The 27890-nt window shown below is 45.2% G+C and overlaps 1 protein-coding gene and 2 long non-coding RNA genes across 5 annotated transcripts; 1 reads left to right on the top strand and 2 right to left on the bottom strand.

The window, feature by feature from the left end:
• Positions 1 to 285: 285 nt before the first annotated feature.
• LOC147233832 (rho GTPase-activating protein 8-like) lies at positions 286 to 5868 on the bottom strand. Its single transcript, XM_086146423.1, has 13 exons — positions 5724 to 5868; positions 5445 to 5497; positions 3944 to 4078; positions 3664 to 3751; positions 3459 to 3590; positions 3285 to 3371; positions 2943 to 3041; positions 2706 to 2816; positions 2532 to 2605; positions 2312 to 2389; positions 2104 to 2232; positions 874 to 977; positions 286 to 700 (listed from the first exon to the last, which is right to left on the bottom strand). Exons 2-13 carry the CDS (start codon positions 5488 to 5490, stop codon positions 503 to 505), a joined length of 1281 nt encoding a protein of 426 aa, XP_086002549.1. The 5' UTR covers positions 5491 to 5497; positions 5724 to 5868; the 3' UTR covers positions 286 to 502.
• On the top strand, positions 5114 to 8550 carry LOC147233831 (uncharacterized). Of its 2 annotated transcripts, none has more exons than XR_015106132.1 (3): positions 5114 to 5279; positions 5697 to 5833; positions 8477 to 8550. It is a non-coding gene; the product is annotated as an uncharacterized LOC147233831 (long non-coding RNA). The 2 variants fall into 2 exon arrangements; XR_015106131.1 differs by having other exon boundaries at positions 5114 to 5300.
• Positions 7613 to 26828, bottom strand: LOC147233830 (uncharacterized). 2 transcript variants are annotated; one of them, XR_015106129.1, is made up of 8 exons: positions 26717 to 26828; positions 11693 to 11966; positions 11409 to 11468; positions 9859 to 11316; positions 9449 to 9551; positions 9228 to 9333; positions 8432 to 8582; positions 7613 to 7782 (listed from the first exon to the last, which is right to left on the bottom strand). It is a non-coding gene; the product is annotated as an uncharacterized LOC147233830 (long non-coding RNA). The 2 variants fall into 2 exon arrangements; XR_015106130.1 differs by lacking the exon at positions 11409 to 11468.
• Positions 26829 to 27890: the final 1062 nt, after the last annotated feature.

Below are 27890 nucleotides of genomic sequence, written 5' to 3'. Positions count from 1 at the left end.
ACTGAGATGGTTGGGTGGGTCATGTACAGAGGGAGAGTGAATGTGTTGGCAGATGGATGCTAGAATCGGAGGTCTAGAGGAAGACCAAAGATTTATGGATGTCGTGAGAGAGGATATGAAGTTAGTTGGTGTGTGAGAGGATACAGAGAATAAGGTTGGATGGAGAAGGTTAATTCGCTCTGGTGACCCCTGAAAGGAGAAGATGATTAACTTCTCAGAACCTCATCCTTTGTCTGCACTGTTTCAGGGCACATGCTCGTAACAAACACACACTGACATCAAATATTAAAAAGAAGCATTTATTTGATAAGATTTTTTTTTTTTTTACAAAAATGTAAAAAAAAAAGAGACACGTTCTACTTGGTGTCTGTGGAGAAAAAAAGTGGTTGAGCCTGTGATGCCTTCAGAGATCATTGGAAAGTGAAACTCAATAATGATTAGTATGGAAATGGTTGTGAACTGGAGTAACAGGGTGACCCCTCAGGGGAGGAGGGCGGTAGAATCAGGGTAGGACCTCTCCAGCGGGGCAGCGGGACCCGAAGACAGCGTGGTAGTGCTGGATCAGGATCTCGGTAAAAATGTTGATGGGGGTCAAATCACTCAGTGAGAAGTGACCCCCCCGGGGCCGGACCAGGTTGACCCCGAACACGCAGGCCAGGTTGGACGGGCTCATCCTGTTCACCAGGCTCTCCTGGGACACCTGGATGTGTCGGGGGGAGGAGGGGGTAAAGAGGACTTGAAAATGTAGAAATGACCAGAAATGATGCACTAAAGCCAGGAATGGGACAGAAAAATCAGTCACAAGGGAGAGACACTTAGAAGCCCTCTTAGGTCTGCGTGTGTGTGTGTGTGTGTGTGCGCGCGTGTGTTTACCTGGTGCAGGAAACACAGCAGGAACTTCAGGACGATGAAATTGTGTTCGGGGAGACTTTCGACCATGGTCCTACACCTCGTTACCCTCAGGCTGCTCTCCACATCTGAAACATCATCACGACGACGTCACGCCCAAAGTACGGTTACGACTCTCTCTCTCTCTCTCTCTCTCTCTCTCTGTTTAAGAACGGCCTTCAAGCATTGCTTTTTCAAGCGTGGAGCCTTGACTCAGGAGTTTTCTGAGATACAAGCAGTTGCTCTGAAGATTTTTTTACTCTGTGCTTGGAGTCCAGATGTGACTTTGGAGCGAACAGGATGAGTGTTTGACACTTCCATGGCCGCCGCTGTCTGTGAAAAGTCATTACAATCAAACTGACCTACAGTTTTCAGTCAAATTCTGCATTGAGCTGCGAACGTGCCTCAGTGCACCAACACACAAACAAAAACTCACAGGATTTTCCGCATGGTGGCATTGTAGCTTAGCGGCAGTCACTCACTGTTGAGTACTCCTGTTATAACGCTTTTTTGTGCTTTTTTTTTCCAGTAAGCTAGTCCTCATTACGGCTACTAGAAGGTTAAAGCGCTAAGACTCGTGGTGTTAAGAAGTAATTGCGAATTCCAATCGATCTAAAGACAGAAATAACAGCTAACAATGTGTTCCACATCTCAGCAAGCACCACGACACAGCGAGGTCAACCATCTGCACCATCCTGAAGAACAAAGATGTGCTATATGTGACTGAAGGGGCGACAACGTTAACGAAGCAAAGTGATTGTTAGCTTGGATGAATGAAGGGCAGCTTGCTGGAGATAGTGTTTGGGTTGGCGAGCCTTTCCTTTTGCTGATTTAGTGAAGAAAATGCCAAGTAGAAGTGCTGGCAAGAGAGAGAGAACACCAGAAAAACAGCCATAATTAAGGTTATCTTTAATTCCTTTCTGTATTTTGCCACAAATAAACCCATAAAAAAAGTTTCAAAAAAAGTTCCGCTTGTTTTGGTGCCGGAGAGCAGATCAATGGGGTTCACACTGAGTTCAGAGGAAAACATTGATTCGGTTCGAAAACATTTGCGAACAGAGTCAAAAAAACAATTAAATTGGTAAACTCAGGTTCTACTGCAATTTTAAGGAGCGTGGCCTAAACCTACTCTAGATGGGGAGTCTCATCAGGAGCTGGTGGTGGATAATCAAAATCGACTTGATTTAGGTATGTGTGTGTGTCGGCGTGACTCACTAAGCAGGTCCACCACTTGCTCGAAGAGCCTGAAGGTGACCAGTGGCTCAGGAAGCTCCCTAAGGAACGTCTTCAGTATCACGGCCGGAACGTGGACGTTGTTGTAGAGTTCAAAGTTCACGGGCTTCCCTGGATCAAAGAAGAGCGAAGGTTGAACAAGCAATCTTGTAAAAGGCTCTCACACACTCACACACAAAGACAAACTAACCCTGATTATAGAGTTTCTGGACGTCCTTGATGATCTGAACTGCAGCTGAACGTCTGAAGATACCCTCTGTCTTCAGACCTGTAGACACACAACACACACACACACACACCATCTAAAGACACACCTCTCCTAAGGCACACCCCCTCCGTGAAAATACACCGTAATACGTAATGTGCTTCATGTTGACGGAGTCACCCTCAAAGTTTAGAGGATGTCTGACCTTTGACCTTCAGGTAGGAGACGGTGTGACTCATCACGAGAGGGATGGCGGCTGAGCGGTTCCTCTCTTGGATGCTGAAATCAGAGCATGACTGAGAGCTGACCAGCGTGTGTGTGTCCGTGTGTGTGTGTGTCTGTGTGCAATTAATGGGGCAGGGAGGAGAATAACACTCACTACTGCAGGCTGACTCCGAACTGCTGTGTGGGCAGGGGGGGGCGAGGCGGGGGGGTTCGCACCAAAGGTGGAGGGGCGTCTTTCTTAGCAGCTCGCAGCTCCTCATCATGCCTGGAAGACACACACAACTTTACTCTGAAGGTCTGACACTGACAACGCAATAGCAGGTTCTTGTTGATTTTTTTTTTTTTTGTCAGTTGATCAAGTAATCAATACGCTGATCCGGGCGGTCGGTACCTGAGCACGGCGGGGGGGATGATGAGCTGCTCGTAGTTCAGATGTTCTCGGAGGTCAGACAGGAAGTTCACGTAGAGCAGCTTCCTGCCGAACTTGTGGCTGCGAAGGACAACCTTTGGTGAGAAACGCTCCTCTTCAAAGGTCACACAGGTATCATATGGCAAAAGCAACTTTAGTTGAAGCGATTCAGTTTTCAGCTGCATTAATTCCGGGTTTAAAGAGAAAACTTGTGTTAATGATTATCATCTCAGTCACTGGTCCAGACTGTCTGAAAACACACCAATAACTACTTGCATGTCATGTTGTCACCACTGGCGGGCGCCAGAGAGCCGGCAGGGTCACCTGATCAGGGGTTTGAAGATGTTCAAGACGACGCGGATGACGTTGGTCGGATGGACGACGTACAGGGTCTTCAGGTTCTTCTTGTACCTGGAGCAGATGTTAAGAGTCAGGGCTTCCAGAGGGTTGGAAGTAGGCCCCCTCGGCCCCGTGATGTGTGGCGCCGAGGGGGCCTACTTCCTGTCGAACTCGCCGTAGGCTTCTCGCAACCAGTGCAGGGACGGCTTGTTGCTGCTGCGCAGGCCGTAGTGGAAGTAGACCAGGATGTAGTCCATCTCCACGTACTTGTCCAGGGTAAACTTCAGGTACCTGGGAACGCACAGCAAACCTGGTGAGAACCTTCTGCTGCCGCTGCCGGGGTCGGAGGTCGAAGCGGACGTACTCCAGCAGGCGCTGGTGGTTGAGCTGATGAGACGGAGGCAGGCAGCAGCTGCTGAAGATGATCAACTTCCTGCCGTAGTGGTCGTCACCTGGAGATCAAACACACACTTGTGACCTTCCTTTTCTCCACGTCAACAGGTTCAGTTCTGATTGGCCGACGGGAGCTTAAAGGATTAAAGCAGAGAAGATCCTCCTGGACAGGTGGCCTGCAACTCTTTCAAATCCATGAAATCAATCAAACGGCGTAGCGTCTTCACAGACTGACTCTCTCGGAGACGGACCGGAGACCTGGATGATTCCGTGCCGGGCCACGTCGAAGAAGGGATGGGAGGCGTCAGAGGCTGAAGGACTGTCTGGGACTCGGCTCTGCTCCTCATCACCCTCCTCTTCATCGGCATCCTCCTCCCTCTGGGCAACTGATCGAGGGAATTCAGAGTCACTGTTTTCATTTCAACAAATCAAAGCTTAAACCCCTTTAACTTCCTGAACTTTTATTCTTCTTCTTTTCCTTTGGGTTGCTCCCTTCAGGGGTCGAATCAACCTCCTCCATCCAACCCTGTCCTCTGTATCCTCTCCTGTCACACCAACTATCTTTGCTTCCTCTTTCACTCCATCCATAAACCTTCTCTTTGGTCTTACTCCAGTATATTCACTATGCCCCCTCTGTACCAAACCATCCCAGGCTTCTCTGACCTCATCTCAAAAACATCTAACATGAGTTGTCCCTCTGATGGGCTCGTTCCTGATCCCATCCATCATCGTCACTCCAAAAAAAAAAAAGAGAACTTCAACTTCTTTATCTCTGCTTCCTGACTCTTCCTCAGTAACATTGTCTCTGATCCATACAGTATCACTGGTCTCACCGCTGTCTTGTACACCTGCTGATGTTCTCATTTGTAATAACTTTACAGAAAATGCCAAAACAATTCTTATATCTTAGTTTGGGGATTTTTATCATTGTTTTTCTTTATAATTTCTAACTTTGACACAACATGTTATTGGCTTTAGGTAATTCCTTACCGTTGCGTATATTAGTTTTAATTTACATGAAGCTGAAACACTGTTTACTTAAGTCAAGAATTTTTTTTTTTTAAACTGCTCTCTATCTGGTGACTCTTTAGAACAGAGAAGCTGCGATGCAACAATCGGCTCCATCTGTTTGATATGCCGGAAGTTTCTGATAAACACAAGGAGGAAATAATCTGGGTTTTTTTTTTTTATCAGACACAAGGCTGGATTCAGTTCTGAGGCCGGAGACGGAAGCTGCTCCCCAAACTGGATGCCTAGTGTTTGTTTGTCCTAGAAGGTCTGGAGAATGTCCCGCTGGCAGAACCAGTCTTTGGAAACTAAAGCTGGTTTCGGTAGAAAAAAAACATTCGAAAAGTAAACAAAGATAAAGCCTTCAGGTCAAATCTGACAGGAACTCTTGACTCTCGAGGGTCCCACTTCAAACACTTGACCAACAGATTTTTCAGATTCTTTAACTTCTGCCCAAGTTTCTTAGACGGACACTGTCATTTCTCAATAAAGGTTCTACTTCTATAATCGTCCGGGTCTTTCCTTTATTTCCCTCATTATTATTTTGACAACACTGGGAGAATTCCTGAACACTCCAAGGTAAGTTCTGGCATTTTTGAGGTAAGTGATGCTTTTTTAACTCCCTTTTCAAAGGTAATCTGTGATTGATGTAGACACTTCCATTTATTGTTCACCAGATAGTTGAATGTTATTATTCTGTATGTAAGAAGTTCCGGGTTAGTCAAAAGACCGACTGCGGCTCACCGTCTTCTTCCAGCTGCGGCAGGTCGTAGGACGCTGAGGATGTCATGGTGCTCCTGGGATGGGGCAGAAAGGTTTTTTTTTTTTTTTAAAAAAACACGGACTAGACTTAATCTCAACTCCTGTTTGAGTCATAATTAGAGGCTAAAGTCTAGTATAGCTAATCGAGCTAATTAGCACTTTCGACAACACCCGGGTCATGTCTTCAACCGCCAAAATACTATTTTTAACTTTTCACTTTCACTTTTTTTTTAGATAAACAAGACCGTAAACACGTCCTACCTCGTCTCCAGGTTAAGGCACCTGACGCTCTGGGGTAGAACCGGGCGTACCTGGAGGTCCGGGCGGCCACCGGGGCCGGTAAGGAGCGGCTAACTCCGGGGAACGGGCAGGTACGGACTCGAACCGAGACTTCCTCCTCCAGCTTGTGCGCGCAGCTGCTAGGAGACGCGCGCGAGTCCCCACCGGCCAATGGGAAGCCACCTGAAACCGGAAATAGAACTTGTGGCTGAGGTGTTGCCGCTTAAGTCGGCAAGTAACAACTTAAAACTTATTTTACGGTTAAACTTTACATAATGATGGAGGTGCGCAAGCAGAAACAACTTGTATAAGTAATCTTTTGTTCTGTTTTATGGACTTTTAAAACTTCTAACTATAAGGGTCTGCCTGTGCCGCTTACCTGCAAATTCACGCTCTGTATTTACACTTTTAATGCACATGCTGAATTGAAAACTTTACATTTCCACTGCCCTTTATTGTGCTTGTTTTACATCCGGCTGCAACTGTAAGTTCAACAGTGTTGCACTCAACTGTTCACGTAACTTAATTGTCTATTTGAACAGTCTGCATACAACCTGAGCCTGCATTTTCGTTCAAAGCTGCACAATTTGCCGATACTGTTTACATTTCCCTGCACTGTTACATCTGGTCAACACAGTACGCCTATTATTATTTATTTAACAATACTTATATGGATTCACTGCAGACGGCAAGGTATGCATTTCATTGTACAAGGAAAAACGTTTTCCGACTCTACACATGACAAACACTTGAGTTTTTTTGTATTACCTTCTTACTAAACTACCCATGTCTCTTGTTACTTGCACTACGTTATACTATTTTGCACTCATTGCAGAGCACGGGGAAATTGTACAGGGAACACGTTTAATTACTTCACTTACAATAAGCACTTTAGAGTCCTGATTTTTGTTTTGATCTAACAGGGATTCCTGGGCCTTTTCTAGGAGTTTGTACATGTTGAGCCACCATTACCTTTTTAATATTATCACCTCAAACTGCAAAAAACCGGGGGAAAACTCAACTTGGGTCTGACGGTTTCTTTCACTTACCAGGTGATCAAAGCAGAATACTGATGGTCAGTTTGTTGCTGTGTTCATCAACTTTTGCTGAGACATTTCCTTCTACTCACCGCCATCTGGAACACGCTGGCTCCCCAAAGTTCACACTTCTGATACATCGGAGGAGTAACGTAGATTTACAAAGAGCTGGTTTGAGATAAACGCCTCATTTGAGATCCACAAAAGCGCACGGAGGGATGGCACTGCACATCTCCCAGCGCCAGGAGCGGGCCCTCGGCAGCAGGGAAAGTCCGACCTCTAGTGGACACCAGAGGTATTGCAAGAGCAGGGTTAAGACAATCTTTAAAAACCCGTTACAAGGTTTAGACCAGAACCGCAGACTTATCTGACTTTACACACACACACAAACAAGGTGTCAGAACCAGCAGCCCGCATCTGCCTCGTCAGGGTATCCATGGTAACCCCTGTCCACTTTGTCAGACTACCAACAGCACCTACAGTGTCATAACACATTTGCATGTTTTGGTTGGACTTGTGTGTTGTCCTGACAAGAACACAATAAATCAATAATTTTTCCAGAATAATTTCCTCCCAAACTCCCGATTCCTTTCAAAAGATAAAAAATGTGATCATGTGATGGGTGATAAAACATCAGTGCTAGGATCAGCTCCTTTCCATGAAATGAGCATAACATCAGACCGGAAAGCTGGATCATATAATGAGAATATAGACATTATTTAAATACATCCAACATACATATCTATTGTATGTAAATCTGCCTGGAAACATTGAAAAACTGATAAATCATTGCAGAATCTTCGATTTCAAGCAGGAACACAAGAACACTTCAAGGTCATTTGAAAAAGGTCGAGTTTTATTTCTCATTGTTCCGTCTCGGTTTGATGCGCCTGGTTCCGTCTGGACGCCGCAGCGTCTCTGCGGGGAAGGATTTACTCGTCGTCAAATCAGAATGCAAAGCTGCCAGGCGTCAGAGGATGAGCCTGAGCCACAAAGATGGAGCTCTGGGAGGCAGACGAGGGGGTGGGGGGGGGGAGTGCAAAGTCAAACAATGTCCCTTCACAAGGTTTTACACTTTCAGAAAAGGAGCAATTAACAGGCTCGGAGGCTCCGCCCAGGACACCCTGACACCACAATGTTTTTATCTCAATCAAGGTAAATAGCACAGCCACAAAACCCCATCATATTATCCTTAAGAACTTATGGGTAGAACCATCCATCAGGAACATGAAACTATCTGAGAATAAGCAAACATAAATAACCCACAATATATTAGAATTAACCTGATATTCAGAGACATGTAAAATGAATTCTTCATAAATCAACATGGGGGGAATGAGAGGAATATTACTGGGGAATTAGTAATATGCTAAACATCACCAAAGGAGAAACCTTAAATACTGGAAGAATTATACTGGGAATCTGCAGCAAAAGCACAATCTGTAAACATGCTACCAGTAAACACCCCCCACTCCTGACAGTGCGCTTTGGCGTGTACTGTGTGATGATTTAATGAGCAGTGAAAACAGGGATGTCGTGACCCAAATATGGAGGTGAATAAAGAGGAGCTTACTCTGTGTGTTTGAGAATATTGTGAGTGGGGGATTATATCCCCTTCTTTTCTAATTTTAGAGTGAGGAGAGGGCGAGTCACCGTGTGAACCGTCGCTGATCTGAGCTTTAAATGGTTCCTCTGCAGGTTCCTGTGTTTTCACCGACTGTCCCCTGGTTCTGACGCAGGTGGTACCAGACCTCCTCACCTCCATGCTACGGTCCATGCTACAGTGCATGCCAGTCTGAGCTGCCTTGCAGGAGGGGAAAGAAAATACAAGACAATGTTGGACTGAAAGTTTCCCTCTTTTAAGAAAATATATATATAGTTTTTTACACAAATATGAAAAGCGGCATGGTGGTTTGCACTTCTGCTTTACGGTGATAAGGTCCCCGGTTTTATTCTGACAGCCTTTCTGTGTATTTTGCATGTTCTCTCTATGCCTGTATGGGTTCCCTCCAGCAGTCGAAAAACATGCAGATTAATCGGAGATCCTAAATTCCCAAGACATGAATGGTCACATGTCTCCATGCGACATGTGAACGGTTATATGTCTCTATACGTGCCCCTGTCATCGACTGGTAACCCTGCCTCTCACCCAATGACACTAAGGACAGACTCCAGCGCCCCCAACCTATCCGGCAACACTGGACGCAGAACAAACGGTAGTTAATGAATGAATGAACGACAATAGATGAAGTTCAAGCAGCAAAAATGGGCAAAATGTTATCATTTACAAGTGTGTATGTTTATTAAATACTAATTTCACATGTCTGAGATTTGTTTCCTGGCCAGGTAAAAGTCTCTACAATTGTTCTCTTCTTAAATAGAGATATTTTTCTGATAAAAAAATATCTGTTTTGAAATGAATGACTGAGAAAAAAGAAAATACGCTTACAAACAGCCATTAAAACTCGTCACCCTTCTATCTTCCGTCAATCCATTTTCACTGCTGGTGTCATTCTTCCTTCTCCGCGCCCCACCATCCTTTGAATGGATTCCTCCTTTAAAAAGGAACAAGATATTTACAAAAGCCAACCAGGCTACAATATTTATCGTTCCATCAGAACAAAACAACATTTGACAGATTGATCAACTCTTCTGACTCCCCATCTTTACCTCCTACTATTCTGTTCACAGCAGGTCCTGTGATTCAGACTGACAGCCACCAGGGGTCACTGCTATGACAGGCACATGATGATCAGCAATCCGGAGAATCCTGCTGAGAAGAGGATGATGAAAAGAAGGGTCTCAGACACAAGGTGCCATGCAGCTGAAGAATACTGATCTCTTAATTTCTCCTCTTGGTCTAATAACCTCAATGCTGTTCAGACGATCATATTTGTTTGAATAGAGGCAGTGATGTCCCGATCTAAATCCTGCTGACAGCTGACAAATGTTATTTCCATGTCGCTGACTAACGCATCCACAGACGGAAACTTGAAGGTCTTTCTATCGAAGTGACATGAGGAAGGGATGAGGTGTTTGCGTGGTCCTTGAGAGGACGACCTCTGACAGACGACACCCACCTGCATCAGGACGCAGGTTAAAAATAAGGCAGACGGACATGGGTGAAAGTGATCGGACGGCCTCGTCCTTGTCCATCCCCGCCGTGTTCCCGGGTGGAGGACCGGGCGAGACAAGGTGGCGCCAGGATTCATATCAGCCCCGGGGAACCAAATCCTGCCCCCGGAGGCCGATCTGTCCCTGGCTCCCGGGGGGACAAAACTGGAAACTCTGAAAGTCAGTAAGAGTTCAAAAGGTCTGCTTTTAAATCAATCTCACCTTACATGAAAAATAAATACTGAGTTATTTAGACTAACTTTAATGTTAGACAACTGATCAAATTGAGACCAATCATTTTTAGATATTTTAGGATTGATATTTTTAAACTCCCAGGTAACTATAACATGTTCTAGTTTTTTAACAAATGTGTATATTTTAGGTCAGTGCAGAGGATCCTGAACTGGTGAGCGACCCGAGACACTCGAGTGACATCTGTCATTCGGGAGGAAAAAGTTCCCTAAGGGGATTTAAGAGGGACAGGCCTCCCAACCCACAAGACGTCCTCACTCCATCCAGGCATCAGAGCGTAGAGACTGACGCAGGCGCGAGGCGGATAACTCCTGACATCTCGCATTGGACAGAGGACGCCCTCCACAGGTCACAGGGCACATGATTGATGGGTGTGATAAAAAGGTACTTTCCCTCCTGACATCTGGGTGATGGAGGTCATCTACACCCCAATGACAGGCGGGCCAGGACTAGCTGTAAATCCTCAGCGTCAGAGGACAACACCTGGACCAGAAAGGAAAACTGTCCCTGGAGATCAGAAACATTGAACCAAAGGGAGTAGAAACTTCCAGAAAAACAACTTTACTCCGGCGTTTACTTACTAATTTAATGATAGTCAATTAAGTTAACACATTAACTCTTCCAATTAACTTCAAAAAGGTACAAGAGTTTTGAAACGAATTGTGTCTAATCCTGGCTGATTGCAGGCACTTTTTTTTAAAAACTAATATCGTCTGGTTCGCTTAGTTTCCTTGCTGATCTTCAGGTCATTTTCGGCCGATCTTCTGTCCATCTTTGTGACTCTGGGTCATTTCTCCCGTCCCCGGTTGTTGTGCTGCTTGTTCCCTGCACTGTTGCTGGGAGGCAGGAAAGCCCTCCTCAGTATTTCTGTAAATCCGGGGATGGATGTTTTGAATTTCTCCCCGTCCTACTAAGCTTGGATGTGAATTAAGAACGGACTGGTGTGGCCACAGGCCCGAGGAACCTTCTGGATCTCCAGTTACTCTCCCATCAGCCCGCGGGGCAGACACCTGTGACTCAGCAGCTTGTCCTGACCGACGTGTCTACGAATCTGGCAGCTGTTTGGACTCGCGGACCCACCGGCTGCCTGCCACAGGACTGAGTCAGAACCATAGAGACAGTTCTGACTGTGGCGACGATCTCAGGAGGTGGGACCAAAAGTTACACAAATCCTGTAAAAAGAACAAATGGAAAATATGACCAAAAAACTGTTAAAAAAAAAAAAAAATTGAAAAATTGAAAAAGGGAAATGAAAGAAATTCACCTCAGAACTGAAAAAAATTAAACACTGAATATAGGTGAAAAAATGTGCTGAAACACCAGCCTGAAAAAAGAGAAATCATTTAAAACGTGAATAGAAAAAAAACAGTGGGGAAAAACCTCATCTGAAATTTAAAAGCTCATCTAAAAATTGACAAACCCTTTGTGAAAGTTTGGAATAAAAAAAGTGACAAAAAGGGGGATACTTAACTGAATATTTTTCTTAATTAAACATTCTATTTATTTTTACGTGATATTTTGTCAGTTTTCCCGGTATTTTTCCATCACCTTTCCTGGGACATCGAAGCGGACGGTCTTGAGTATGGAAAAACAGACGGGGTGGCAGGGCCTGAAGTGAACAGAAGGTTTCTGTCCCGGCTGGACAGTCAGTCCTCAGAGCCTGCAGGAAGTGGGCTGTGTCTCCTCACGCTGTTTGTGCTGCCTGTTCAGGCTCCTGACGTCTTTCCCGCACCGCCTTCCTGCCAGGGCGACGCCCTACTTGCAGTTGGCCGAGGGCCGTGGGATGCCGTCCAATGTCCACGCCCCACCTGTTATCTTCTACCTGTGGGGACAAAGTGTCTTCAACGGAGGGAGAGGGGTGCAATTTCAGATACCAACGAAGGTCAAAAAAAAAAATGTAAAAAAAAATCAGACAGCATTAATATTTGCCAGAAGAGTACATAAACTGACACTGACTCAGAAACTTGAATCTGTAAAGACAACAAGTACCCGCCCCTGAATCCCAGCAGCAGCGCAGACATATACAGGAGACCTGACGACCTGGTGGGAGTCACAGGTCACATGACACAGACCATAAACCATGATGGACGTGAAAAGGTCCTGCCGTGTGGACCTCCAAGTCTCCTGCCCATATGAAAGGGGGTATTGGTGGTGGTGGGGGGGGGTGTTTGTCGTGGCGGGAATGCCGGTTTCCAGGCAACGCAGGGACAAACTGTGGGGCGAGCAGGTGCTTGAGGGCTGGTGGCAGCGGGAGGTCAGCGGCGGTTGGCAGGCGGGACTCCTTCATTGGTTAGTAGTTATTTTTACCAGGTGGAACGTGGTGACCTAGGCTCTCCAACCAGATGAGCAGCAACCGTGGAAACTCCTCCGACGGAGGGCACCACCTGGGTGGGACGAGGGTCGGCATCCGTATCGCAAGGGCACCGCAAGGAAAAATCAGCAACATAATATTCAAGTGACAATTTCTGAAGCGCACCAAAACTTTAACACTCAGTATCCAAGTCTCACTTTGAACAAGAAATAAAAAAACACCCCGAGAAGGTTAGCGAGCAGTGCAGGATGCCGATGCACATGCTCTTGGGATGTCTTTAGGTCACTTCCTGTTGAATAACGGGATTTTTAGTACATCTGTCATTTCAACCATTATTGAATATATTATCAGTGTGAGAGAGATGTCCAGGAGAACTCAGGGGTGGGAGACCCCCCACCTTTTTGTTCTGAAGATGATCTTATTTCACTCTACTAAGCAGAAAAGGTGTCAATCAGCAGGTTCCTTCAAAATAAAACGGCATCCTGGTTGGATGTAACCCTGTGCGTGTGGATGGAGGGGGTTAAGCATGTTAACAGGTTAACTCATCATCAAATGGATTTCGTCACAATGAAGTAAAGGAATGCCTTTATCCAAAATAATTACGATTATTTTCATTTCCTCATCGGTTCAATTATCAAACATGAGAACCTTCAGATTTTCAGCAGACTGCCCTTTTATTTGGAGGTGCCCTCATTTTGAGGACATTTTCAGGTGGGTTGGGGAGAGACGGACTCTCAGGGAGACTGTCTTGCTGATCTTCAGATAGTGTTCTTCAGTCTGTTCCGTAAAACGAGAAGCACAAAAGAATGACGGAGCAGAGTGGGAGAAGAATGAGGAAGAAGAGGGGATGTGTGGTTTCAATCTGAGCCGTGGTCACTGGACCATCACCCAGAAGAACCTGCCCAGTTTCCATCTTGGCTCTAATTGCTAACACATGTGATTTCTACTGTTCCTTCACCTGCAGATATTTTTATCCGCGAAACCCTAGGCAGAAACAGGAGACCCTACTCTCCCCGACGAAGACCGTCAGAGCTGGGATGTCACCCCGCTTCCCCCTAACTTTTCCTCAAAAGGTCTCTCCCTCTTTTCTCCCACAGCTCGAGACAAATGGCAGGAGAAATGGAAAGTCCCCGAAAAAACAGCGGCAGAATTTGGAGACGGAACCTGAGAGCTGGTGAAAAATAGAGGGGGAAGAACAGGAAGCCGGCTGAGGGCTGACAGGAAGTGGCTAAACATGGTCAGGGGATCTGAGTCAGAGTCTCCACAGCCGTGTGTCCTCATGTTTGATTTACTAATTACCGCACAGCATGCTGTGTAACACAGTAAAACCCTCAGTACAACGCGCACGCCGAACGCCAACTAACCGCTGATGCCGAGCCACTTCCTCCTGTCACGTGACCGGAAACATTCCTGTCCCTCAAGAGGAACTTTGCAAGGCAAGCCTTCAGACTCAGCAGCAAACTAAGTCAGCAGGGGGGAGATGTGACAGAGAAGTACCTTGGAAACCATCCAGAACCACAGCGTGATAAGGCTTCACCATCCTGCCTATCAAGATGACTGACAGAACAAAGAGCGGTCAGATAACAGGAAACAATCTTGAGTCACACTTAAGTCTGAGGTCAGCCACCCAAGACATATGTGTGTGTTACTGTGTGTGTTCGCAAGAGTGTGACTATGCGTCAGTGTGAGAGTAAATCGTAGAACAGAAAGAGGAAGTGAAATCTGTCAATAAAACACTTGACTTCCATCAGAACAAACGCTTTGTGGGGGCATCAGATCATTACAAGAACCTGCTTCAGTGTTTGCTGAACATCCCCCATTTATAGACTGTTAAACACCTGGGGTTATAAAAAACCCTAAACAGGATATTGAAACGGTTTAATAATTAACAGATTAGCAACCACGGACACATTCAGTACATGCTCATCTAGATTTAATACACTCAAAATAATCCTACCATCAAGTGCATGAAATTCAGCATATTAATCCCGTCCTAGTCAAACTGCAGATGATCAGTTAGATATAACAGTGTTGTGAAAACAACACTCCTATAATTCTAGGTGATCTGAGGCTGTTCATTTCTTGCCTCCTGTTCGATTTCCTGCTTTTGTCATTTCTGGCCCGCTTTGCTATTTTGGGGTGATTTTTATATCTTAAGTGAACTCCTTTCCGAATATGTACCTCCACCCATTTGGGGGAAATTCTAGCGCCTAATTTTTTAGGGTTGCTCACCGTGTGGATGTTTCAATCTGTATTTTTAAAACATTATTCTGAAAACATTTCCATTTCATTTAAGTTCATATATTTTCTTGGAAAGAAATAAGCCATAATATTAAGAAAGAATTTCATTAGTAACAAACTCATCTCATCCTACAAACAGGATTTCAGGGGGTTGGAGCCAATCACGTATGAGGCGAGGTTTAACCTAGACAGAACCTGGGACCTACTTTCTTAGAAGTAACACTTCCAATTTCTGACCCAAGAGGCCTCCAGGAAACTTTTTGAATGATAAAACGAGCAGTAGGATTGATTTTTTTAAGTTCGATGAGGGGTGGGGGGTTCCAGTGCAGGACAAAAGGCCTCTACTCCTCCTCTCCCTGCCTTCAAATGACTTTGACTCTGGAGGCCAGTGGAGGAAACACTTCTTGCACCCGATGTTATGAAATCACTGGCAAGGTTTATGCTCCGCAATGCTTCACTGCACAACAATAATCACACTGTGAGTGTGTGTGTGTGTGTGTATGTGTGTCTGCACTGTTGTGTCTGGATTCATGTGACTGTGTGTCCGGAGTCAGGTGCTGCTCTCACTTTCAATCTGACGTGCCATCAATAAGCTTTAGCACTGCAGCTTAATGCTGAAGCTTTAATAAGAGAATGCCCTCCCCTTTCCCCGACAAAACAGAAGGTAAGTCAGAAAGTACCAGGAAAAAAATGAGAAATCTTAAAAGAGAGTTTTGGTGGGGACCTGGAAGACACACTGCAGGGGACACTCAAGGATGAAGGCAAGGATGGTGTGTTATTTACTGACTGTCTTCATCAACAGACTGCCTGCAGGAATAGGGATGAGACGTCCGACCAGGCACACAGAACCACCTAAGGACTTAAAACCCTCAGAAATGGTCTGAGAGGTAGTGTGAAGCCACACCATACTCATGATAAAGGTGTGCAGGCGGTTTTTCCCAGCAGCCTCTGGAGCTCCATGGCGGAGGGTGACTGAGTTCATGTGGTGGGCAGACGTGCAGTTGGACTGTGCTGTGCACGGAGCAGCTGGGTTTGAAGATAACACGCTGCATTTGGAGCCTTGGATCAATAAAGCTGCCGAGGATTTGTCTTGACTGAAAACAGGAGGGGGAACCTTCTCCTCCACAACATCATTTTAAAACACACAGATACTTCCCCATGTTACAGACCGTTGATTTTGTACATCAGATTTTCAGAGCAGGCTGGCTCCAAGTGAGCTGAAAACACTCAAAACGACCTGAAAATGATTATAACTGGTCGTGAGAGTTGCAAATTTCTAGTGTTCACCAAAAAAATGGCGTGAATACAGTGAAAGGTTGTCTGTCTGTTTATGTGGCCCTTCGATTGTCTGTCCACCAGTCCAGGGTGAATTTGCCTCTGGCCCAACGGCAGCTGGGATAGGTTCCAGCATACCTTAAGTAGGATAAGCAGTAGAGAATGAATGGATAGATGGATGGATAGTGTTCAGCAAAGCCCTCCTCCCACTCACAGGTGGGGTGGCCGTGCAGTCAGCAAGGGGTGTGACATCACCTGGACATACCAATTCTTATCAGTGACATCCAACCATTCACTCTCATTCACACCTATGGACATGGTTAGTCTTCATTTAACCTACTGACTTCCATCCCAGGTGTCTTCTGGGCTCAGATTTTTCTCACCATCCACAAAACAACTTGTTCTGTCTCTTTCAGACATCCAACTGGTTCGTCCTTTCTCTTCCTCGTCCTCCTGCAGGATGTCACGGGCAACCAGAGTCTTTCGTCCTCCTTCCTCTTCGTCACACCAAACCTGCGCTGGCCACAACAAGTCCAGCCTCTGTGCCTTGGGGATCCAGAAATAATTTCCCCTCACTTTGCCAATGAAGACACAATTACTTTCACTTACTTAAAGCCACGATCACAAGGCGAGATGCTGGAAAGTAGAAACCAATAATTCAGGTTCAGGATCGATGAGGGGGTCACATGACTGACAATCGGCAAACATTACCGTCAAATTTTTAACGGAATCAGTCGTATCTAATATCAATTGTTGCAGTTTTCTTCCATCATACTTTGGATTACTGTTTTTCATTTTTTTAATGAAATTCCTCAATATTTTTTGCTTGCCTCTTAATTTTTAATTTTATTTTATTTTTTGGGACATTTCATATTTAACATGTGAATTTAATAAAACTGGGGGGCTGCCGTGAACTCTGGAGATTCACTCTAGGCAGCGGGCAGAGCTGTCTTGCTGTCACTCAGCAGAGTTGTGTAATCTTCAGCGCAGGCCGGAGGTGAAGCCTCGTCCGCAGGTCGACCTGCGACTCGTCTTACCCTAGTCTGGGAGGTTAGGGTTTCCCTCCATCTGGAAATAGCTCAAACATGCGAGGACCCCCGTCACCTGACACCCCTCCCCCACCAAGAGAATCCTTTGTGTGTGTGTGTGTGTGTCGGGGGGACCCTCTACTAATTTTAGCCGTATGACATCACGATCAGACAGAAACATTCGAGGAAATGGTTTCTCATTCATCATAGTGGTGAACCACCCAGAGTCTGTTGCTGCAGATGACAATGGACAATGAGCCTTGGTCAGACGGGGTTTAGCAAAGGACTTCAGCAGCAATCAGAAGCCTAAACAAGTTAAGACTTTGAATGTGGAGGAGACCCTTCCTGATTCACAGAGGTTTTTCAAGGAAAACACAAGTCTTGTTCCAGCTGGATTTTCAGGTGAAACTTCATCCAAACTTTGTCCTGATATGGTTTGCTGATCATCTTGAGGATTCTGTTCTTGTGCAAAAAATTGTCTTTACAAATATCTGGCAGTAGCGAATAAGTGTTGAAATCCATTCTACACTATGATGTTTTTAGCAGACAGTCATTTCTAAACTTTGTTTAATGGGAGGATGATGTTCCTTTTTTTCCGGGAGCCCTACAGTTTGCATCAGGCCATGCAAGCGTAGTCTCTGCTGATGGAGTGCTGACCTCTGGCTCTGAGGGCTCATCCTATTGGCCACTCAATCAGAGCCAGGGGGACAGGGGAGCTGACAGGCTGTTATAGCTCATATTACCATCATCACTCCACCCTTCTCTCGGCTGAAGAGCCACCGCTGCCCTTACTGCGTCCTGGTGACGGAGGTAATGACCCCGCCAGCAGTCAGGTGGAGGTTATGGACCCTGAGAGGTAGAGAGGGGCCACTGAGTGATAATGATAATTAAAGTCCTCAAAGCCCCTTGATGGTGTTGTTGGTCACAAGCACAGAGGAGAAGAAGTGGATCTGAGAGTAGAGTCCTGTGTGTCCCTGCAACCTTAGTTGGTCTCTTACTGCTCTCTTCTATAACAGAGTGCCATGGGAGGGCCTTTACCGCTTTCTGGGGCAGGGAGGGGGGTCCCTGACCTGCAAATATATCAGTCAACGCCTGTCCAGCACTGGAAGGGGAAGCTGTGATCTCACAGGGGAACGGGGAGTCTATTTAAATATGTCCAACCTCCTGTACTGTGAAGAAGCTGTGACGATGATGGAGAAAACAGCTCCATGTGTCTGGTTCACTCATACGGAGGGGGGGGGTGTCATCCCTAAACCCTTGTACAATAGGAAGCTGTGATGTCACAGATTAGGAGACTTATTCTTCCTCATTATTCTTAATAGAATCAGCAGGAGCGGATTCAGGATAATCAGCTGATCAATTATTGTCGAGGCTGGATGTGGGGATTTGGAAAGGGATTAGGGGGTTACCTCTGCACTGCAAAAAAGGGGGAAGCTGTGATGCAACAGATGGAAGCGCAGAGGAGGGAGGAAAGACACTGTTATGTCACAAAGGGGAAGCACCTTGTCTGTGAGATCACTCTGAGGGAGACACTGACGGATATTACTGTAATCTGAGTACTACCCAAAACTTCACCTTACTGCATCTTATTAGTGTCAGAATAAAATAGTACTACAGTCTGCGCACTACAAATCGGTAATCTGATTACAGCACCAGTCTGACACACGCATCACAGTGACGTCATAGGTCACATCACAATGATGTCACGTCTGAAATCACAGAATTCCACAACATGATCCGTCTGACAGTCCGATGGATTCCGTAAGAGGACGAGGAAGACGGTGGCCAATCGGACACGGCGCCGAATACACGTGCTTCTTGCTGCGTTAAACTCAGTAGCTACAGCATGGAGAACCCCACCACCTCCTCTGACCTCCCAGGGGCCGAGAACGATGACGAAGCGGAGCTGACCGAGACAGACGGGACCGGGGCCGCCGATGGCAAACTGCAGAAGGAAGCCCATAAACTCATCCGACGCATGTGCGAGATCGTGGAGGAAAAGCAGAAGATCCAGAAGGAAAAGGAAAGCCTGGAGAGGGACTACTATACAGAGCGAAGCAAAGGAGCTGACCTGAGGAGGAAGATTGCTGCATTGAAGTTGGACATCCGCCGGGGCGAGGACTGCTTCATCAGGCTGGGTCAGGCTCATGAGACGCTGCTGGAGGATGGCAGGATGCAGAGGAATGAAAGCTACAGACTACAGGCAGACCTCAAACGTGAAATTTCAGCACTGAAAAGAAAAGCGAACAACTTACAGCTCATGTTGTCCCGGTACCAGAGCGAGTGTGACCACCTGTACAAGACCCTGGACAAGGACAGGAAGTCATTCAACAAAAGGAAGACCGCCCTGATGGCGAAGAACCAGGAACTGATGGAAAAGTACTGCCAGGCCCTGCAGGACAGGAGAGCCTTGGAAACCAAGCTGGACAAGATCCTGGAGGTTCTGGCGCCGAGGCTGGAGGCTCAAAAGCTGGAACACCAAAGACTGAAGCTCAAACACCGACGGCTGAAGCTCAGACACAGTCGAATCAAGCTGAAACATGAGAGACTTAAGTTGAAACGCAGGAAGTGCAAGCTCAGGCACGGTAACTGAAGCTAGTTCGACCCAGTGGGGAAAAAGAACAAATGCTCCCGACCCACTCCAGGCCCCTTGCAGCCTGCTTCACAACCTAGCGACAACCATGTTTTAAAACCCTCCCTTACCATAGGGAAACCCCCTGTGTTTCTAACACTGACAGCGCTTCCTCTGTTGCCATGGTAATGTTGGCACAGGTAACGGAAGGTTAATCGAAGCAAGAATTTATAACCTAAAGGACTCAATGCTCCCGTTAATGGCAGTCAGTCACATGACACACTGGTCCAACATGAAGGAGCTCTGACCTGGTGAAGATACAATGTCTGATTGGACACTTTCAGTCCTGTCAGAATCTCAGGATTAAGGTCAAATTCTTAACACCTCATGATGTTGATATTGTGGACAAGAGAGCAGTGATGTCAAATGGGTAAGCAGCACTTTTCACAAACCAGCCATTGCAAAGAGTATTTTTTTCGTTTTACATTTTTTGTGAAATAAATTAAGGAATTGAAGCCCATTTTCCTGTGCACCATGTGAGACCCTAGAATTTGTCAAACCGACCCGCCTCTCTGGCTCAAGTCAAGTAGTTCTTCAAACAATGTCTGCTGTGGGCAGACAGGAGATTTGACTATTGTCACTACAGCAGTGTGGCAAGAAGGCTTCTATACTTAGGAGTGACTGTATGCTGCACCTGTTGCCACTCACGCCTCTGAGCAGGATGGGATGGGATGGGACAGGATGGGACGGGACAGGACCTCCCCTCCCCATTTTGCCCCTAGGGGGAAGGCCCCGCTGAAGATCAGCTCTGCACCAAAGAGGTGGGGGCTGTTCTGGACATGTCGACCCTGACAAAGTGGACACGTGTCGACACAAGGGGCAGCAAAAAGGCCCAGTGACAGGGTTGGGGCGTGGGAGGGGGTCTCAGCAACGGTACACTGACATTGTCCTCGACTGGACACAAACATTTCTTGAGTTCTAATTTATACTAGCGCCCCTACACAAAAGGTGCCCCGTGTCTTACAGTCACATTAAAACCTTTGACTTTACACTATATCACAATACACTATATCACAGACCAGACAATTGGCACATATGTAAGATTATTTCAAAATGTAATTCATGAAAACCATTGCTTGATTTTTGATTTCTTTCTGAACTGGCTCTCGGCCTCAATTATCACACTATCAAATGTCGATTTGCTTTGAGAATAGGGCTGATATGTCATGCTGAAATCATAATAAGGTTCAGTCAGCACATGTATAAATATCAGCAACCCGGGGGACAGGTTTGTTTAGATTTTTATTTTAAGTCAATATCGCGCCACAAGGCTTTTACAGTCCTCCTGCTCCGACCCCCTGCTGCTACAGTAAGTCAGGGTGGTGGCAGCGGTAATGGAGGCTTTTAACACGAAGCATGTCGCCTTCATCACACCAGTTATTACCCCTCAGGGCCGTTTATTGATTTTAAATTAGAATGACATCAATCTTCCAACACAAGCACACAGAGGAAATCACCCCTCTGCCCACCCCCACTTCATTTCAACAACCAATTCTTATTTTTACTTCTGTTGTACTTGACATTTCCCTCTGACTTCTTTCTCGGAGTATTGTTTTTGAAATGGAAAGGCATTGAGTCAACTGCCATAAAATCGCCTACAAATCTGCAAAAAATGACAATGAAAAATTCACAGATTAGTCATCTGAAAAATACATAACACAAACCATCAATCAGTTAAGAAGAGATGAAATTACAGAAAAACTCAGGTGGGTGGGGGAGAGACAGACACTCTCAAAGCCGGTGATTTATTCCTACAAAATTATGTCAAAATAAGCCTTCCACTGGAAATTAGCAGATGTTGACCCTTCAGTATGGCAAAGGTGACCTGTAGTTACAATAAATGTCATGTGATAGCAAATGAAGACCCTCCAGCCTCCCCTCCCTTCACTCCTGCTGCAGGTAATTAGGTCCTTGAAAGGACATGCAGCCCCTTCCACCCCCCAACCCCCCATCCGCCTCCAGCCCTGCCTACGTGACAATGAGGGACCCCCCCCTTCAGGAGCCATCTTGTGACTCAGTTCTGCGACGCAGTCAGGTGGGCTTGGACCCGTCTCTGACGACACCTGTCCGCTCTGCCTACCACAGCACTGATGGACACGCGATCGCCTATTGTCATATGACCTTAAATCTGGTGATGGAGTTGGTTATTCCAGCCTCCTCGCCACTTTGTTCTGGCAGGTGGACGTGATGGTTGATAGAGGGGTGGAGGTGACAGTGGGCGCACTCCATAACATTAACATGAAAAATCAAAGCACCGCATGAAGTAATATGAGATTAATGAAGCTACAGAGAACCCCTTTAAATGTCATTAAGAAAAACTAAAACAACCTGAAGCACTTGAGTTATTCATTGTTTGTTGAGATCATTATCAACAAAACTGCTAACAGACAACCACTTGATTGAGAGATTATCTGACTGACTGAAGGAAATAAAAAAAAAAATCTAGGGAACCTAGATTCACGAGGACTTATTCAGAAACATGATGTTCATTTTCGTAATTATTGAAATGATCAGTCAGATAAGTTGGATTTCCACTTAAATGGTGATGATGCCTGATCCAGAACTGGCCCGCACCAGACTGGAATCTGCACCTCAGGCAGAGCAGAAGCTGCAGTGGTATTTTTACTGTGAGGTATTTTTCTGCTCCAGACCATAATAACTGCTGGGTCTCCAGTGCTGAAGGAATAAGAAACAAATCATTTGTTGATTAGAAAACGGAAGTGACGAGGAGAGCTCTTCAGTGTATCATGGTCCAACCGACGGGGGAGGAGGAGTAGTCTCGCCACTAGGAGATTAGTTAGCATGTTAATGTCCATCAGCGAGACAAATGTAAAGTGTTAAGAAGGAGCGTCATCCATAAACCTGTTGTTCATGCTGCAAGGCTTTTTATTCGTCTGCTCTACTTTGTGCAGCCCTGTGTTCAGGGACAATGAGACGCCTCCAAATAATGAAGACAAGGTGACCTTGAAGGCTCTGGGATGAATATCAAACAGAGTGGGGCCGGCGCTGGTCAACCAGGCGGAGCGGCACCAACATGACGACCCCCAAAGTGTGTGTGGCGTAACTGGCAGTGTGTCAATGGCTGAATAATAACAACTGAGAAAAGAATCACGACTGTGAATGTATCAATACTCGAGGTGATACAGCCCCCAGTCTGCACTTATCATACCACATCTACCACATCGACGACCACATACACCACATGACTTATTTTTCAACCTTCTCTGCAGAAGACCTGCTGCTGGTTTCCACGACCGTCAACTTGGTACAGCATTTCAGATGAGCGTTGCTACTACTCCAGAGGTGAGATGAACCAACCTTCGTCTCCTGGTAAGCTCTGACCATGAGGGGTCAAAGAGTCACAATAAATTCCAAGGCACATATAATATGGCTGTTTTGTTGAACTTGATTCTTCAACCATTTATTTTTCATGTGATTCTTAGATAAAAATGTAATTTGAAAATGGATATTCGAAATTTTCACACTGAGCCACAAAACAAAACAACAAGACATCAGGTCAAATAGTAATGCAGAAAATGTAACTATAATCAAGCCAAAACCAACAATCCTTCAGGGAGAAGTAAGCATGCATTTACAAGTAAATTACAAAAAAACAAGCAGGAAACTCATGAACAGGTTTCTGCAAATATTCTTGGTGATGAGTGACACTGAGTCGAGGGTTCAAACCGTGTTCTTTTCTAATGAGCTGGTTGGATTTGATCAGTCATTTGTAGGCAGCATCATGTGCTCACACATAATAACAGTCTGTAAATATTCCACCAATCACCGAGGGGGAGGGTCTCTTCTCCTACAGCTCTGGAACCAATCCAACATCTTTTATTACTTACAGAAATAAAAGATACCCCCACCACACACACACAAACAGACATTTCCCTCCTACTAAGGAGAAGAGCTGATCCACCCCATCATCACATCCACGGTTGCTGCAGCTACAACACATCGATAACCGCAGCAGCATGCAGCCGCCGCTAATGTGGCTAATCTGGGGGTTTGGGGTGTGGGTTGAGGGGGGCTGGGAGGGTAGGGGGTGGGGCAGATGGCAATGACCGATGGCTCTGAATTCCTGCACTAAAGCAAACAATGATGTCCTGAAAAGCCTGCTCTTATTTTTAGGGTCTGACTGCGATTTACGTAACGGGTCACGGCAGTAAGAATAGCTCCATCCATCACGAGGGGAACGCCGTCCAAACGCTCTGGGAACGCTGCGATCAGAAAACATACCTCCCTGCCAGAGAGCTACGGCCAGCCAAGACCACGTTTCCAAAGCAGGCCTCGCCAGCCCCCCCAACCCACCAAACAGCCATCATTCACGGGGCTCATAGAGGACCCATGGGGCGACCCCAGTCTCCCCAGTATAGGACACTTTCCCTATCTCATTTCTATACAGTCCTGAGACAAATACTTGTGACATGTTGCAATCCGGAAAAAACACAGACCTCTGGTCTATTTAAACTTGAAAAATAAATGATGTCACTGCCAGGCGAGGAAAACATTTCCAACATAATGAACCAACCCAGGTTGCAAGTAAAAAATGGACGGATAATTTCTGAAATTATTTTTTTCTGAAATTTATATTATGATGTGCCTGTGTTATCTTAACAAAAATTTGATTTTCTCATAGATTTGACACTCTGACCTCATTGTTTGGTCTACACAACTTTTCTTACCAGCCCAACACAATCTTTTTTATGCAGAGGCATTATTGCAGATGACTGACAGTGCCTTTAAATCTCTCAGCTCTAAGTGTCACTCTGTTTCCTTTTGAATGAACACTATGTTTACGCTTTCATAAGGAGCCTAAACATGTACCGTAATTTGATTTTAATCAGGGCGGGGGGCTGTTCCGGTTGTTTCGCTCCCGGTCATGTGCACACAACTGCCAGCAGATCTTTGGTAAACACTTTCACACACAGACTGGTTTTAATCCACCCGCAATGCACGCGACCCCCCCACACTCAATTAGCCTGGCTGATTAAACTGACAAACTATCACACACTCATCTCTGAATAACAACCCCCACCTAGTCCGACCCTTACTACACCCAGTGAACAACAAGGAGCCGCAAAACAGGATGTTCTAGTGGGGTGTGACACAACGATCTAGGTGCTCGCCATGTTGCAGACTGAAGTTCACCTGCGGTAAAGTGAAGGTTTTGGAGGAAGAGAAAGATTTGATAGGTCATATTTTACAGTTTCACGTCTAAGTTTCCCTTCTTGTCTTAAAAATACCAGCAGCACATTGGTGTAAATTATGCTCAGGTTCATCTCTTACCTCCAGGTACAATCTACCCCCCATGCCTGTGTCCATCTGCTCATGCTCTATGTTTACCCTTTGTGGTGACTTTTCTTAACTGAAGGTTAAAGGTCAGGAAGAATCTTACGTGCAACACTGTAAAGCCCCTTGAAGCAAACCAAGTGTGCTCAAGCAAATTGAGTAAAACTGACTTGACTATGTCTATTTAAGGAGGTGGAGCTATTTTACAGTTAACTGACCAAATAGCAACGGCCCACTGTTTACCGGCTAATGATAAGATGGTTCCATTAATCCTTTGGTTTAAATAATACTGACTTCAGTGCTGAGGTGACCTTTAAATGGAATTATTTTGTTGTTAGAATCATGATTTGAAGAATGTGGCGGAGATCAAAACAAATCACCGAGAATCACAAGCAGCTTCATGAGTTCACTTATTTTCTGCTTCCTGCCATCAGTGGCATATTTGGCTTGTGACAGTAACCTTGTACTTTGATACAAAAATATAAATCTGAGTGTTTCTATAAACTGTGTAGGAGAGAGAAGGAGCCCTTTGTTTTAGATCTTCTTCTACGTGGATTTTATTCTGTGCTTGACAGTTTCATATGATACTCAGTAATGGGAAACATCTGGCCTAATTACGCATGGCTGAGTTGTCACGGTGACCAATTGGCAGGCGCATTGTTTTAGTGAGTCATGAGTTGGTGCTTTGTAACAGTAAATCAGAATTGAAAGAACATGGTTACGGGTCGTTGTGGGTCTGGTCCAGAAGTGCACATGGATACTGACTCATCGCTTGTTATCATAATTCTCACTACGTAAACAGGAGGGGACGGCTGTTTGTTGAAATTACCCTAGTGGCCCAACAGTGGAACTACAAGATGATGTCGGCCCCTGGGCCCACAGACTCAAATTAATGCTGCATTTCGACTACACAGTGCCAGCCCAACCCAGCTCAACTTTGTACTTTTAGCAATACCATTAGAAATTGTACCTCATACTGAATACTTTTAGAATTCTTGCACTTATGAGGTTCTGAACAAGCCAATACTAAAAACATAAAGTTAACTGACTCCGTGTCAGTTGCGCAGAGTCAGTTAGAGAATGCTGGCACCGGGTGCTGCACCTGACAAAAGAATCAAACCTCATTTTGTAAAAGTTATTTGTAAAAGAACCACATGTTAGCACGGCTGCTGCGGCTTTCAACTTGAGTGTGACAAAAGCCCTAGAACGAGCAGCAAGTACTGCGTTGCCTCGATCCAATCCACTGTTCGTATGTTCAGTGTCATGTATAAAACATCATACCATTTTGTTGCAGTTCCCATCTTAACTACAAAGACAAAGTCACGTTGGAACAGTGTTGAGGAGAAACACATTAAATGATCTTGACTAGGATCATCATGTGACTTTACATTACACTTTTGTAAAACAAAAGCATCTGTAGACCTGTTCTTCCACCAAATCCCGCACAGAGGCACACTTCACTAACGGGAAGTTTGACAGGGTAATTCAATGTTGGCAGAAGACAAAGAGCAAGAGTGGCAAATGGAAAAATTTCACAAGACTGGGGCCAGACCTGTGCATGACAACCCACCCTGAAGAAGACGGGGATCCAGAAATACAGTTTCACATACATTGATTACATAAATAGAACTTGGATGAGTTTATGCAAATGAGCGACATCCAGCTATGACATGAATTTCTTAATTTTTATTTGTATTCAATACCGGTATTTCCCGTCCTGTATCTGGTTATGGCCCGTTACTATAGCTGGGAGTTAATCCGCAGCATTAGCAAGAGACACACAGACTTACCCTGTCATGTTTCTCGGGTTTTTCCACACGTGGAAAGTCCAGTTTTTCCCTTTTGTAATTCCAGTTGATGTTAATTCCCCACAAAGTCTCTCTGGACAAAGGACGCTGCTTTTCTGTGGTTCAACGGGCTGAAGTTGGGTCGCTGCGGAACGGCCACGGTTACGGTGACACCCTCACTCGGAGCTAGCTACAGTGCTAACAATGGCATCCAGCCGCTAGTTTTCTTCCGCCATCTAAAATGGCTTACACGCCAGTGAGAAACTTAACTTCCTCCCATTTTTCTTTCTTTCTTTCTTTATTTCTTGACGACACATCAGTGTTCCGGTGCTGGGAAACTATTTCACCTCACCCGACGTCGATGATATCCGATGGACAGCTAACCGAAGGGAAAATGGCGCCAAAATGGTTTGTATGTCACGTGACCAGGTCACGGTGGCGATTTCCCAGCATGCCTTGCTTCCTCCTGGAACTAATCTGTTTCCTGAAAAAATATTTTGAATTATATATAAAATACTTTATGGAAAAAATAAAAGCCCGAAAATGCAGCATTTTACGAATAATATCGGGTTCATCAAGCTAAATACACATTGTGCTCCCCTTAGATTTTTATTTATTTATGTATTATTCAATTGTTCTAATCTTATTGTTACTTTTGCAGTTATAGGATTTTGTTATCAATCTTGTTTTCATTTATCCATGTTTATTCGTTCAAAAAATTGTTGTTATGCGGACACAGAAGAGTAAAAGCAGTCTTCTATTTTCAATACATTTGTTTTTGGTACTTTGTCACTGATAGCGATACTTTTTGCCCATTAAAAAGAATATTACATGATTGCACACTATCCATCAACAATATGAAATAGGAATAAAAGAAAAAAAAATGCTTATAAAATGACAATCCAATCTATCGGTGAGTAACTTGAATACGATGAAAATACATCTTTGTTTGATTGTTTGTTTTTTTTATCATAATTTACTTATTATGCACCACTTCTGCACTGGGGATGGCGGGGATGCTGGAGCCTATCCCAGCTGTCAGTGGGCGAGGTTACACCCTTGACTGGCCACCAATTGATCGCAATTGGACCACATGAAGAGACAAACAACTATTTACTCAGTCATTCACGCATCAGGGCAATTTAGTTCTTTTTTTCCAATTAACCGTCTGTATGTT

This window comes from Fistularia commersonii, chromosome 5 (assembly GCF_037954325.1).
Source record: "Fistularia commersonii isolate RoL2024-O1a breed Wild chromosome 5, RoL_Fcom_v1.0, whole genome shotgun sequence".
NCBI classification, from domain to species: domain Eukaryota; kingdom Metazoa; phylum Chordata; class Actinopteri; order Syngnathiformes; family Fistulariidae; genus Fistularia; species Fistularia commersonii.
The sequence above is the reverse complement of the archived record's forward strand: the minus strand, read 5'-3'. Positions and strand labels throughout refer to the sequence as shown.

What these genes read in the sequence shown, in the direction of transcription:
- LOC147233832 (XM_086146423.1), bottom strand. Translation starts at nt 5,490, where the DNA reads ATGACATCCTCAGCGTCCTACGACCTGCCGCAGCTGGAAGAAGACG. An exon ending in ATCTTCAAACCCCTGATCAG is followed by an intron (nt 3,042 to 3,284) that starts GTGACCCTGCCG and finishes TGTCCTTCGCAG; the next exon opens with CCACAAGTTCGGCAGGAAGC. An exon ending in TTCGGAGTCAGCCTGCAGTA is followed by an intron (nt 2,606 to 2,705) that starts GTGAGTGTTATT and finishes CTCTGATTTCAG; the next exon opens with CATCCAAGAGAGGAACCGCT.